The sequence below is a fragment of the Ictalurus punctatus genome, chromosome 29, assembly GCF_001660625.3.
Source record: "Ictalurus punctatus breed USDA103 chromosome 29, Coco_2.0, whole genome shotgun sequence".
Classification (NCBI taxonomy): domain Eukaryota; kingdom Metazoa; phylum Chordata; class Actinopteri; order Siluriformes; family Ictaluridae; genus Ictalurus; species Ictalurus punctatus.
Genome location: NC_030444.2, coordinates 9,668,766 through 9,681,243, shown reverse-complemented (window position 1 = coordinate 9,681,243; position 12,478 = coordinate 9,668,766). Strand labels below are relative to the sequence as shown.

General features: G+C 40.3%; 1 protein-coding gene across 4 annotated transcripts in view; it reads left to right on the top strand.

Moving 5' to 3' along the window:
• The window catches only part of LOC108260577 (phospholipid-transporting ATPase ABCA1), a 200,801-nt gene that overhangs the window by 89,372 nt on the left and 98,951 nt on the right, over nt 1-12,478 (top strand). For 3 of the 4 annotated variants that reach the window (XM_053677630.1, XM_053677628.1, XM_053677631.1), the window contains exon 15: nt 7,481-7,703. In XM_053677630.1, the coding sequence (XP_053533605.1) occupies nt 7,481-7,703 (223 nt within the window). Of the gene's footprint in view, nt 1-7,480; nt 7,704-11,501; nt 11,725-12,478 lie in introns of all 4 variants that reach the window. The other variant, XM_053677629.1, reaches the window with a different exon arrangement.

The window sequence follows — 12,478 nt, the reverse complement described above, 5'->3', positions numbered from 1 at the left end:
AATTAATTCTGATGGTGCAAGAAAAATGCTGGCTGATACAAGCTATTTCTCCCTCAACTTATTTCTCCCTCAGGCTTGAATTTCTGTCCATGTTTACAAAAAAAAAAAAAAAAAAAAAAAACCCGATCCTGCACCTGTTGGCTTTTATATATTGTTTTGTCCGCACAGCTTTATTATCCAAAGCATTGCCATTTATCTCCTGCTAATTAAAATTCAGACTGGTTCTGCATATAGAGTAAGCACTGACCACAGATTTATTACAGAAAGACTTCAAATATTTTGGTGGTTACAGAGCTGAATCAGCGGTTAAGTAGCTTTGGGCTACTGATCGATCATTTGGTTGCGAGTACAAATCCCAGCACGGCTTAACGGCTCAGTTGTGTTCCGTCTTAATTCTAAGTTGCTTTGGATAAAAGCATCCGGCAAATTAGTAAACATAAATGTAAACAAATTTTGTTCTGACATACGAGCTATTATTAATGGCCACTGTTGCTCCCCTACAAGGAATGTAACCGAGTTTTTTTGTTTTGTTTTTTTTTTCTACTAAGCTTGCCAGAAAGGTTCACAGGGCATCTTTTTGAGACTGGAGGTGTTTTTCAGGATGGATCCCACAGGTCACAAATAAAAATTGCACTAGTGGGAAGTTTTTACTTCGTACTAGCGACAGCATGTGATCAGATTTGAAGCTCATGGGACAAACAAAGACAGCAAACAAGACAGCATTTAATTCATTTATTCCTTAGTCACTGCCTGGTCAAGATCATGTTTTAATTAGGCTACAGTTTTGTTACTATATAACCAGGTAAACTCATTAGAAACTTAGAAGCTATTGCAGGAAGGCAAAAACAATAACAGCCCCACACAATTTCTAGTTCATACTAATAAACAACAACAAAAATCATCCAGTTTAGACCACGCCCACCTCAAGTTTTAAATCCAAATTCAGATATGGATATTTGGAGCACTAAACAGATACAGAAACAGAAAACGCCATTGCATTGCACCACATTGGCTGCAAAAGTATCCCACTTCTAGCACAGTGCTCATCTCACGTTATATCCTAGTGATCTTTAAATTCGAACATTGACATGACAGTGTTAAATGATCTCATACGGAGATCAATCGAGCCTGCTGAGAGGGCGTTCCACTGGGCCCTGAGTCCATTACACAGAGGCGAATGTTTTCATGTTCATGCATTATTTTACAGGCCGAAATGCATTTCTCCTTGCCAATCCTTCTACACAATTCGTATCTTTGAATGATCTTTAGTAACATTGCCATTGACGGCCATTTTAGTTGTTCTGCCTTTTCTTTTAAGCACTTCCAGTCTCCCCAGAGACAGTGCAGGAGACCAAGACAGTAATGATGGACAGGTAATGAAGAACAAATCCCTTCTTCCTCTGAGTTCTCTGACTTCATTTAGTTGCCACTGCAAAACAACAAGGCCACGTTTATCCTGTGTGTGTGACAGAACGGGAACCAGAGATATCAAAAGAGATGAATAGAGAGCATAAAACCTAGCAATCCTCCGGCTCCCTTAGCCATTTTCCCTTCTTTTCCCAGTGGACACAGCCGGCCAGCATCAATTATTAATGCTCCCAAACAGCCATTTCCCTCATAAATTATATACAAAGAAGAAACAAGAGAGAGCGAGAGAGAGAGAGAGAGAGAGAGAGAGAGAGAGAGAGAGAGAGAGAGAGTAAAATTGGAATTGTGTTCTCTGTCATTCCATGTGTAAACATGTAGTGTTGCCGAGAAAATGCCTCATCTGAAATTCAAATGTAATTTAAGACACTTGGGTGTCTCATTGCTTTTCCTGCCCGTCAGAAAGCATTCGCTATGTGACATGCCATATCCGAAGGATGATGAGTTCGAACTGAATGCACTTTATCCTCATCCTCCTGCAATAAGTCTGTGTAATGTTCTTTTGTTTCTTAAGGTGTGGTTTATTCAGATGAAAGTCAGGTCTCTCTGGACCAAACCAGCATCTGCTCGCTTGGCTAGTGAATAATAAGTAGGATTCCTAAAGATTATTTTTGGAAAGTTTTAGGGTGCAGAAGCGTGTGACACCTTGCAGGCACATGCTTGACTACTTTTTAGCAAAAACATAGAACTGGTGTAAAACAATAACATTTCACACCAAAATTTTCACAATATAACGCAAAAACTTCAAATTCTGTATGTTTAGAGAAAATGCGTGTATAAGTAAGGGAAAAAAAGGGCATGCTTTTACAGGGAAAATAATCAATGGCAGGATGGTTGAGGCAGCTCTAAGCTGAAGATCCGAGAACAGCACATCCTGAAGTGTTTTATTCTTCTTACACAGCATCAATTTGCTAACGAATAGAATAAAACATTTTTTATTGTGGAGAGGTGTGAGTTGTTTGTCCAGCAGGGGGCTCACACCCCTCTCATTTCCCATCACCCTGCTCACCAGCAGCTAAACACAGTCATGATACTCTACACACAGAAACCCAACCGTGTCCTGACTCATCTTATAACAGACTTGCGGTGATATAATATTTCATTTGCTTACACTGAAATTGAAAATGTCCAATAAGTCGATTTCGAATGCCAATGTACTACACTGTAAAACCGGATAAGTTCATTTAACTCAAAAAAATTTAAGGAAACTGATAACCTCAAAATTTTTAAGTTGATAAATAAATTTCTCTAAGCCAAATACACTTAAATATAACAAGTTTGAGCTAAAATGTGTGATATATTTAAGTGTATATGGCTTTAAGAAATTGATTTATCAACTTAAAAATTTTTAGGTAATTAGTTTCCTCAATTTTTTTAGTTAAATGAACTTATTCGGTGTTACAGTGTACAAGAAAGGGTTTAAGCGTCGTTTAATGTTGTGAAACATCTGCAAACAAGTTAGATCCTGTTATCACTTACATTGAAACAGCTACAGTATACGGTTCAACTTCACCTCTAACTAATAAAAAGCAGCAACACTGTGATTTGCATAATCTGAATGGGGAGCACACAAAACCTGGAAGTAGTCGATAACCAGTCTGTAAAGGATTTCACAGAATTTTTTTTTTTTTGTGATTTTTGTGGCCGAAAATGCTTGATTTTGTTCCAGCTGTTTTTCAAAATTAGCAATGCAATTTGCAGAGTTTTTGTGCTTGTTTATTTTAAAAAAAAATTGCAGAAAACTACTTGAATTGGTAAAATTTAAAAAAATTCACAAAATCGTTTCGCACAGTCTTTAGCAATGATGTTTGTTGATAAATGAGACCTTTTAGCTGTTCTCATGTTCAACGCATGTGACTCGAAGAAAGTGTTGGCTGAATGTGTGTTGTGATGATGTCACATGACACGTCTTGGCCCGAACTTTTGGAAAATCCGCTCTTCCGAATATTGCACAGTTTGCTTGATTTTGCGTTCATTTTCTGTGATCTCAAAATCATGAAATCCTAAAGGGATTGGATAACCTCAATTACCTTGGGTCTTCAGTTCTCTCTTCATCGATACAGAGGTAAATATCAGTATCACCATGGCAGCAGAAGCCGTGTCCAGACTGAAACAGAGTAACAGTGTTACTACACCACGTATTCTGCCAAACTAGGGTTATTCTGGGCATGCTGCAATTATTTCAACAAAGTGAAACCTTACCTGATCTCAGAGTAGGGCAAATCAAGGCTGGTGAGATCTATTTCACATATGAGTCATTTGAGATGTTCCTAATATTTAGTCTCTATGATTTCAACTGTTTATTATTGTTTTTTACTCAACGTAAAATAAATGCAAAAATGATACCAACAAATGAAAGAGGACCAAAAATCTGGCCTAATAGTCTTAAAAACATGTACATGCCTTATCTGTGTGTGTGTGTGTGTGTGTGTGTGTGTGTGTGTGTGTGTGTGTGTGTGTGTGTGTGTGTGTGTGTGTGTGTGTGTGTGTGTAGAGCTGTATTAAGGGTGGATAAGTACTTGGTAATAAGTTCCTCTCATCTCTTAAATAGTTTTCTCTCTCCGTCCCACAGGACTCGTGCTAATCTACAATTAACGCGTGTGTGAGCTATAATATTTAACTGTCTTTTATGTTCCCCAAGGACTAGCCCTACACCTCTGTGTATCCTGTCTTTCTGCTGCCTCTCCTTTCTCTCTCCATCAGTAATTGAGTGTCTTTTTAAAGAACCGTGGTGTGCTGTAATGGTGATGCTTCAGTCTCACATAACAAATCGCACTTCAAAGTGAGCTCGCAGACTGAGAACGAGTATAAGATGAGGAGAAATAGACAAAGAAAGAGACAAAGATACAAAAGTGTGTGTGTGTTAGTGTGTGTGTGTGTGTGTGTGCTGGGGTTTCATTCTACTTTATTTACAGACAATATCGGCTGTCAAACGGTGAGTGTGTTATATATCCGCACAGACGGCTAATTGTGCCAAGACAGCACTTTGTTACACAGGATATAGCACAGATTTCAACCTGACATTTCAGTGGCCTTATGAAGGTTTATTAATCTAGTGTTATTGTATCCTAACTGCATCAAACCATACATCACGCTGACAGAGAAATATGGACTGCTGGAGATATGGGCTGTGTGTGTGTGTGTGCGAGAGAGAGAGAGAGAGAGAGAGAGAGAGAGAGAGAGAGAGAGAGAGAGATGGACAGGGAATGAAGGCTATATGAAAGGATTGCTGTCTTCTGATCCATAAAGAAACTCCTGCTCTAATTAAAAACATAGGAGAGATTATTTCAGACTCTTTACAATCATCTGTGTGTGTTTGAGAGAGAGAGAGAGAGAGAGATCTCAGCATTAAGCAATGATGTCGGAATCAATACCACACATTGTACCTTATCTATAGTCCGGCTCTATTATCAGCTCTTTCCACAGTCTCTATTGCTGTGTTTAAATTTAAAGCAACGCAAGTATCAAGTCTTATAATTTCAGTAACACTTTCAGGATTTTGCAGAACTACATTAAACACAAAAGGTTATCCAGAGGACTACAAACTTATTACCACATTTCAAAAGAATGGTGGGAAAAAACTTATTGTATAAACCAAACATTATACATAACAGAATCTTCCCTGAAAACTATATTAGACACAATTTGGGGTATCATTAATGGAACTCATGTACACCTGCTCATTCATGCACTTATCAGCCAATCATGCAGAAGTGCAGTGCATAAAACCATGCAAATACAGCTCAAGTGCTGTAGATAACGTTCATATAGAACATCCAAATGGGGAATAAATGTGATCTCAGTGATGTTTACCATGGCATGGTTGTTAGTACCAGATGGGCTGGTTTGAGTTTTTCTGAAACTGCTGTTCTCCTGAGATTTTCACACACAACAGTCTCTAGTGTTTATGCAGAAAAGCAAAAAAACATCAAGTTGAGCATCAGTTCTGTGTGCAGAAACGATGAGGGAGTTCAGTGAAAAATGGACAAACGCGTTTGAACTGAAATCTACAGTAACGTAAATACCCACTCATTACAGCTGTGTTGGGCAGATAAGCATCTCAAGATGTCTTTCATCCATCCATCCATCTTCTACCACTTACTCCTTCTTAACGGTCACGGGGGAACCTGGAGCCAATCCCAGCGAGTATCGGGCACAAGGCGCATCTTCTATACCGCTTATCCTTTTCAGGGTCACGGGGAAAACTGGAGCCTATCCCAGGGAGTATCGGGGCGGGGTACACCCTGGACAGGGTGCCAATCCATCATAGGGCACAATCACATACTACGGACACTTTGGACATGCCAGTCAGCCTACCATGCATGTCTTTTGACTGGGGGAGGAAACCAGAGTACCCGTAGGAAACCCCCGCAGCACGGGGAGAACATGCAATCTCCACATACACAGGACCATGGTGGGAATCGGACCCCCAACCCTGGAGGTGTGAGGCAAACATGCTAACCACTAAGCCACCGTGCACTCTAGATGTCTTTCAATGTCTTGAAATTTCTTGTTGGCGAGGCTGTGACTCAGGTGGTAGAGCGGGTTGACTACTAATCTCAGGGTTGGTGGTTTGATCCTCAGCCCCTCCACATGCCAAAGTGTCCTTGGGCAAGACAATGAACCCCAAGTTCAGCTCTGGATGGCAGGCTAGCCCCTTGGTGTGTGAATGGGTGAATGAGAAACAGTGTAATGTGCTTTGTAGAACCACTAAGGTTAAAAGGCGCTATAAAAATGCAGACCATTTACCATCACCACCAAACTAAATAGCTGTTAACACTATAGAATCAGAAGTTTGTTGACTGGTTCAATTCAGGTACTTTCAGTCCAAATGCAGTTAAATACCATTAAGAACAATAAGGGAAATAATAGTTTTAAAAAATAGACTGGAAATGTTCTAATTTTGCCAGGATAAGGATGCATGAGGGAGTTTGCATGTTCTCCTTTGGGGATTTGGAGATTTCCTCTGGGTACTCTGGTTTCCTCCTCCCATCCAAACACATGTGTTGCAGGCTGATTGTCATTTCCAAATTGTCCATAGTGTGTGAATGTGTGTGTGAATGTGTGTGTGATTGTGCCCTGCGATGGTTTGGCACCCCATTCAGGGTGTATCCTACGTGACCCTGTGTAGGATAAGCAATATGGAAAATGGATGCATGGATATATGCATGGGGGAAAAAAGAAAAATCCAATGGTTATAGTTTAGTCGCTACTTGTTGTTGTCAGCTTTCAGAACTGACAGACTACACTCCAAAACAAGCTGTCAGTTGCAGGAAATAAGACCTTCCACCAAGCGAGCCACAAATTGCAGCATTACTGCAAAGACAACTGCAGAAATGTGTTGCTTAAATGGAACCTTCTGGCTATGAACATCATTGGCATGTTTAGCATAAACAGGTTTTGTGGCTGGTGGTTCAGAGCTTCTTGTGAAAATTAATACCTGCAGAAAGTCTTCTACATTCCAGGATATTATACATTTCTGTCTGTAGATTCCTGCAGTGGTTATTTTAATTTGTAGCTCCTTACAATATTTTCTAATTTCCTAAAATATAGACAGACTAGTCCTTTAAATCAGAGCAATGCTAACCACGATAAAACATTTACTAAGAATGAATTAATGAACTCCCTAAAGGTGTTATACTGCACCCAATATGCTCAAATGTTAATGATTGTGGCCTGCCCACTCCTTTCCACCTTAAAATTAAAAAGAAAGAAAGAAACAAACAAAAAAAACACTTGCTCCAATGACACACCTATGGCATAAAGATAGAGTTTTGGGTGACAAAATGGTTTGCAGTGATCAACTCTGTTTGTACTCTGTGGTCTGAATTTAAGGGGCAGGTTTTTATGTGGATATTTGAAGGGTTTTGCATCTCCAAACTAATTAAATATAACGTACAGGAAGAGATGCAGTGGCGTTAATCTGTACATGTGACTCAAAGGGTACAAATAATTCAGCAGGAATGAAACAAAACATGTAGCCTTGCAAACGCCAATAAGGATCCATAGCATGGATGTGTTACATGACCTCTGACTGGTCTGATGCCTCTCACAGCTTTGTGTCGTCCATCGCCACCATCCTGCCGATGTTCCTGGTGCTGTCCTACATGTACTCAGTGTGCCAGACCATCAAAGGGCTGGTCCTGGAGAAGGAGCTGCGGCTGAAGGAGATTCTCCGAGTGGTGGGCGTGAGAAATGGTGCGCTCTGGTTCTCCTGGTTCACAGAAAACATAGTTCTGCTAACGATGCCATGCGCGCTGATTAGCATAATGCTGAAGGTCAGTGTCGCCATTGATGAGAGTCAATCAATCAAAAGTCAAACCGAATCATTTATCAATCAAAGAATCAGTTAATCAGTCGGTTAATCAGCATTACCCACAGAGCATGTATGCTAGTTCTAAAAATGGAGCTACAGTATGCTCTAGTACTTCAGCCTGATGGCTCACGCCTTGCTGAATAACAATAAAAAATCTAATCAATTCCTTGCGCAATGGAGGCTAAATGAAACCCAGCACATTTGCATTGTTTGAGAGCGCTGAGGAAAAAAAAAAACACTTTTTAATATCACTGGGGAAAGTATTAAGTGTTCAGGTTGAGTGGTCCTCCATTCATGAAGTGGCTATGCTTTGTGGGTTTGTCGCTCTTGCTGTCGGAGGAAATAATTACGGAAATTTAAATGAGGAATTGCAAGAATTTAGAAAAAAAATCAGACCTTGAACTTTGATTCCTGAATTGTGTAATTATGTTAATTGAGGGTGCATGGTATTAACAAGGTGAACAGTGATTTGTGATAAGCTCCACCTTCCCAGACAACCCATTACCCATAAGGGGCCCTTTTTATTGAGCATATACAGCATCTGCCATAAAAATAGCACTCATTTTGGGGATTTTTTGTGTCTCATTTAACGTCTACAGAAGATAGAGCTCTCTAACAGCTAGGGTCACATTATTCTGTTGTTTCCCCAAATGCCTCGAGTCATCCAGACTGTATATGAGAACAGCTCTCTTTACAGTCTGACATAGTGGCACTATTTCATTCTCCTCCGCAGAGGGCATCCTCATTCCTCTCTTTCATTAAAAGAACGGTTTAATGAATTATTAGGAGTCAAATTGAAGGCCTCTGTAATGCTACTGGAATAGAATAAAGAGACGGTTCACTCGTTTAGACGGCTAAATCAATTCTGCGCAATTTAATTGGAGAAAGCTGTAGTAAATATCATTCATATTGCAGCAGTGGGAGGAATGATAATGCGCCCATCAGTATGATGGCCTAGCCAGCCAATCAGCCGTTTATTAACGTTAATCAGACTAAATTGAGTTAGTGTGCTGCCTCTTAAGCGGTGTGTGTGTGTGTGTGTGTGTGTGTGTGTGTGTGTGTGTGTGTGTGTGTGTGTGTGTGGTTATTATGAACTAGCTCTAAATGAGAATTTCATGCTGATTTGAAGTGTGTTAATGTTATCTTGGGAGAAGTGATGGTGTTATACTGCAGTACATTCACTCCTTGCATGTATTCAATGGTGAATGTGTACTTTGACTTTACACTCATCTACTTCTTTATTAGGAACACCCGAACACCTGCTCATTCATGCAATCAGCCAAACATGTGGCACCAGCGCAATGCAGAACATCATGCAGATACAGGTCAAGGGTTTTAGTTCATGTTTTCATCACACATCAGAATGGGGAAAACTGTAACATCAGTCACCAAGCCTGCTCCTGGAGATCAACCTTCCTGAAGACTTTACCAAAATCGTGTCCAGCTGACCATCTAATCATCGCCTTAAGAAGTTCTTGATCAGTTAAAGCTAGTTGGAGGTGAAACCTTCAGGAAGGTAGATCTGAAGGAAGAGGGTTGGTGACCACTGCTCTAGAGTTTAGACAAAATGGTGCAACAAACAAAAAACATCCAGTGAGCAGTAGTACTGTAGGAGGAAATGCCTTGTTGATCAGATAGGAGAATGGCTGACTCAAATAATCTCTTTTTACAACCGTGCTGTGCAGAAAAACATCTCAAAATGAACAACCTCAAGGTGGATGGGCTACAACAGCTTATGTCATCCGGGAAAAGGAAACCGAGGCTGTATTTTTCCAATCTTCAGCTGAAGCCCTTGACCTGTACTGTTTCTGCATTACTTGATGCATTGCACTGCTGCCATGTGATTGGCTGGAGAATTGCATGAATGAGAAGGTGTCCTTCTCAAGGTTCAAGGTGGCTGCTGAGTGTACATGTCTGTTTAACAAATACCCATGTTTTTATATTGTATTACCGTATTCAATCAACATTAAGCTGTTTGAAGTGAACAACAGAAGAGATTCTCTGCCTTGCCTACAAAGCTTTGTCACACACTACCTGGCTGAGCTTCTTCACAAATAAATCCTCTCATGCACCCCACTGAGAGGACACTCCTCAAGGTCCTTACTTTCAGAATGACCTCCATGGGTGGTACAGCTTTTAGCAACAAGGTTCTGAGATTGTTCAGTTCAATTCACCTTTTGTCATTTGAATCTCGAATGAAAACCCATCTCTTTCACCACTGGTGATATTAGATGGAAGGGCTAAAAAAAAAAAAAAAATAATAAAAAGCTTGTCACTGAAACTATTAGGGCAGAGCAGTGTATTTTATTACAAGATCTCATCTTCTTTATAATATTCTGAATACCAAACAACATAAATAGAAAAATTGTAACTCAACTTATGCTTCTGTTATCGGTCCTTTTATGTAATTTATACTTCGATTCGACAACCTGTGCTGAGTCTATTTACTCTTTAATTTCTCCAAAGGCATTTTGGGGGGAAAGGATGATAAAATGCATGCGCCTTCTCAATTACTCTATATTACGTCCAAATGGAGATCAAATCTTGGGGCTGTTTCACTCTGTGTAATCACCTGACATGATTAAATCTACAGTCTGGGCTGAAAGATACTAGCCCCAGATTTTCTACTTCATACCGTTCTGTGTATTTTTCTTACAAATATTGGTGTTTTTGTGCTTATTAACATAACAAAAAACATAATCTGCTGTAAGACATTTGTTAATAGGAAATAATCTGATGGGGAATCTGATGCTACAGTGCTTAAACTTTGTATTCAGCTCAACTGTGTACTTCTATTATTTTGGGCATATGTGTATACAGTAAATGCCTAGTCTATTAATGTTGAATTATTCCATTAATATTAATATATACACTTGTGATTAAAAATTATTTAACTCCCATTGCAAATCAGGTTTATTGTCAAAATTTACAGACTTTCAGCATACCTTAAATTCCACCAAGGCTTGGTTGTAAAATAAGTCCTGAAAGATTCTACAGGGCCATAATAATCACCTGACTGAAAATCTCTGGTGGGATTTGAAGAAGGTGGTTGCAGCACGCAAATCCAAGAATATTACTGAACTGGCCATTTCTCATGAGGAACGAGCTAAGATTCCCCAGGAACACTGCCAGAAGCTGGTGTCTGGCTATGCATCTCTCTTGCAGCAGGTCATAACAGCAAAATGGTGCTCTACCTAGTATTAAAGATGCTTACCACAAAGGGGTTTAATAATTTTGAGACTGGAGAAATCATTATAAGCTGCATTTTCAGTTGAATTTGGGGAAACTCCTTGAAGCATTCATTGTGTCGAACTATTTCAGTTGCTTTTGCTTGATTTGTTCATTTCAAACAGCTGAAAGTCTGAAAATTTTGACAATAAACCTGATTTGCAATGGGGGTGGAATCATTTTGATTGTACCTGTATATGTATGGTCACACTGAGTTAACAACCCTTGACTGGAATTAGAAATCTTACAGGAACTACTATTATCGCAAGCTGGAAAGATAGGTAGATTTATCCTTATCCTAGACTAAAAGAACGTCCATAGACCTTTCAGATTAATAATAGCCTGGCTATTATTGTTGGAAGCAGGCACATAAAAAAACAGCATTAGCATTGGCTGAAACTCTTAGTGAGCAAGTGTTAGCACAAGTTGGAACTCTGTGTATGGATTAGTGTGCATGTAGTTCCCTGTGCCCACTGTACATACATATTAGCATGGTTGATTACCATGTATCTATGGATTTCTGTGTGTATAGGTTCCTGCGCTCATTATCACGCTCCCTGCCCATGTACATGACATTAGCATGGATCTACTCGGTAGCACTCATAGTGAAGGGGGTGGTGCAGGAAAAAGAGGCTCGTCTAAAGGAGACGGTTCGAATGATGGGTCTGAAGAGCAACATGTACTGGCTGAGCTGGAGCATCAGCAGCTTCATCCCTCTCTGTATCAGCGCACTCCTTCTCACAGCCATCCTCAAGGTGATTTAGTGGTAATTCTGTGATTTAAAGGCAGCCATTATGACAACACTGGAGATCTGCGATGCAAAACAACTCACTGTGTTCGGGACAAAAAAAAAGTCTAACAAGAAGAATTCAATTGGAAAGTAAGGCAGAGTTCTTTTTTGATTGTTATTAGCCACAGCAATGTAGCGTATTAGCATTGCAAACAAAATTCTGAGGGTTAAGTTTTCCCAACAGGCTAAATCTAACACCTGTTCCAGGGTCAGATGGTTCAGCCGCAGCTCTTTTGAAGCACGCTGACCTTCGGAGGGGCCAGGTGTTTCGGGGTCAGTTTGCCGGAAGGCCCGCAGCAGCACAGCTCCAGTGTTGGAAGGTGGTTGTGTGGCTCTGTAATGTGGAGGTTAATCATCTGAAGCAGCAGGCGCGAGCATACGAGAGCCGTGGCTCCATGACCCGCTGATAATTCTCAGCTTCAGATGTACTCTCGCAAGCTGTTCACACACACAGCCACAATGCCAAGGTCTTGTCTAATCATCTCAAATGAGTCTTTTTAATCAAAACCCCCTTGCTCGCCCCCCTTTTCACATTCTCATCGGCGTGTCATTTCTCAGCCCCCCACGCATTAGCAAATCAGTTGCTTTTGTTTCGCTTGTGAGTCCACGGTGGCATGTTGTTGCGTCTCTTTTCTAATTGTGACATTCTAAGAAAGCCTTATCATTTGTGTGTCGGCTGACGTGGGCTCAAGAAGCACACACTTTTCATGAGCAGCAAC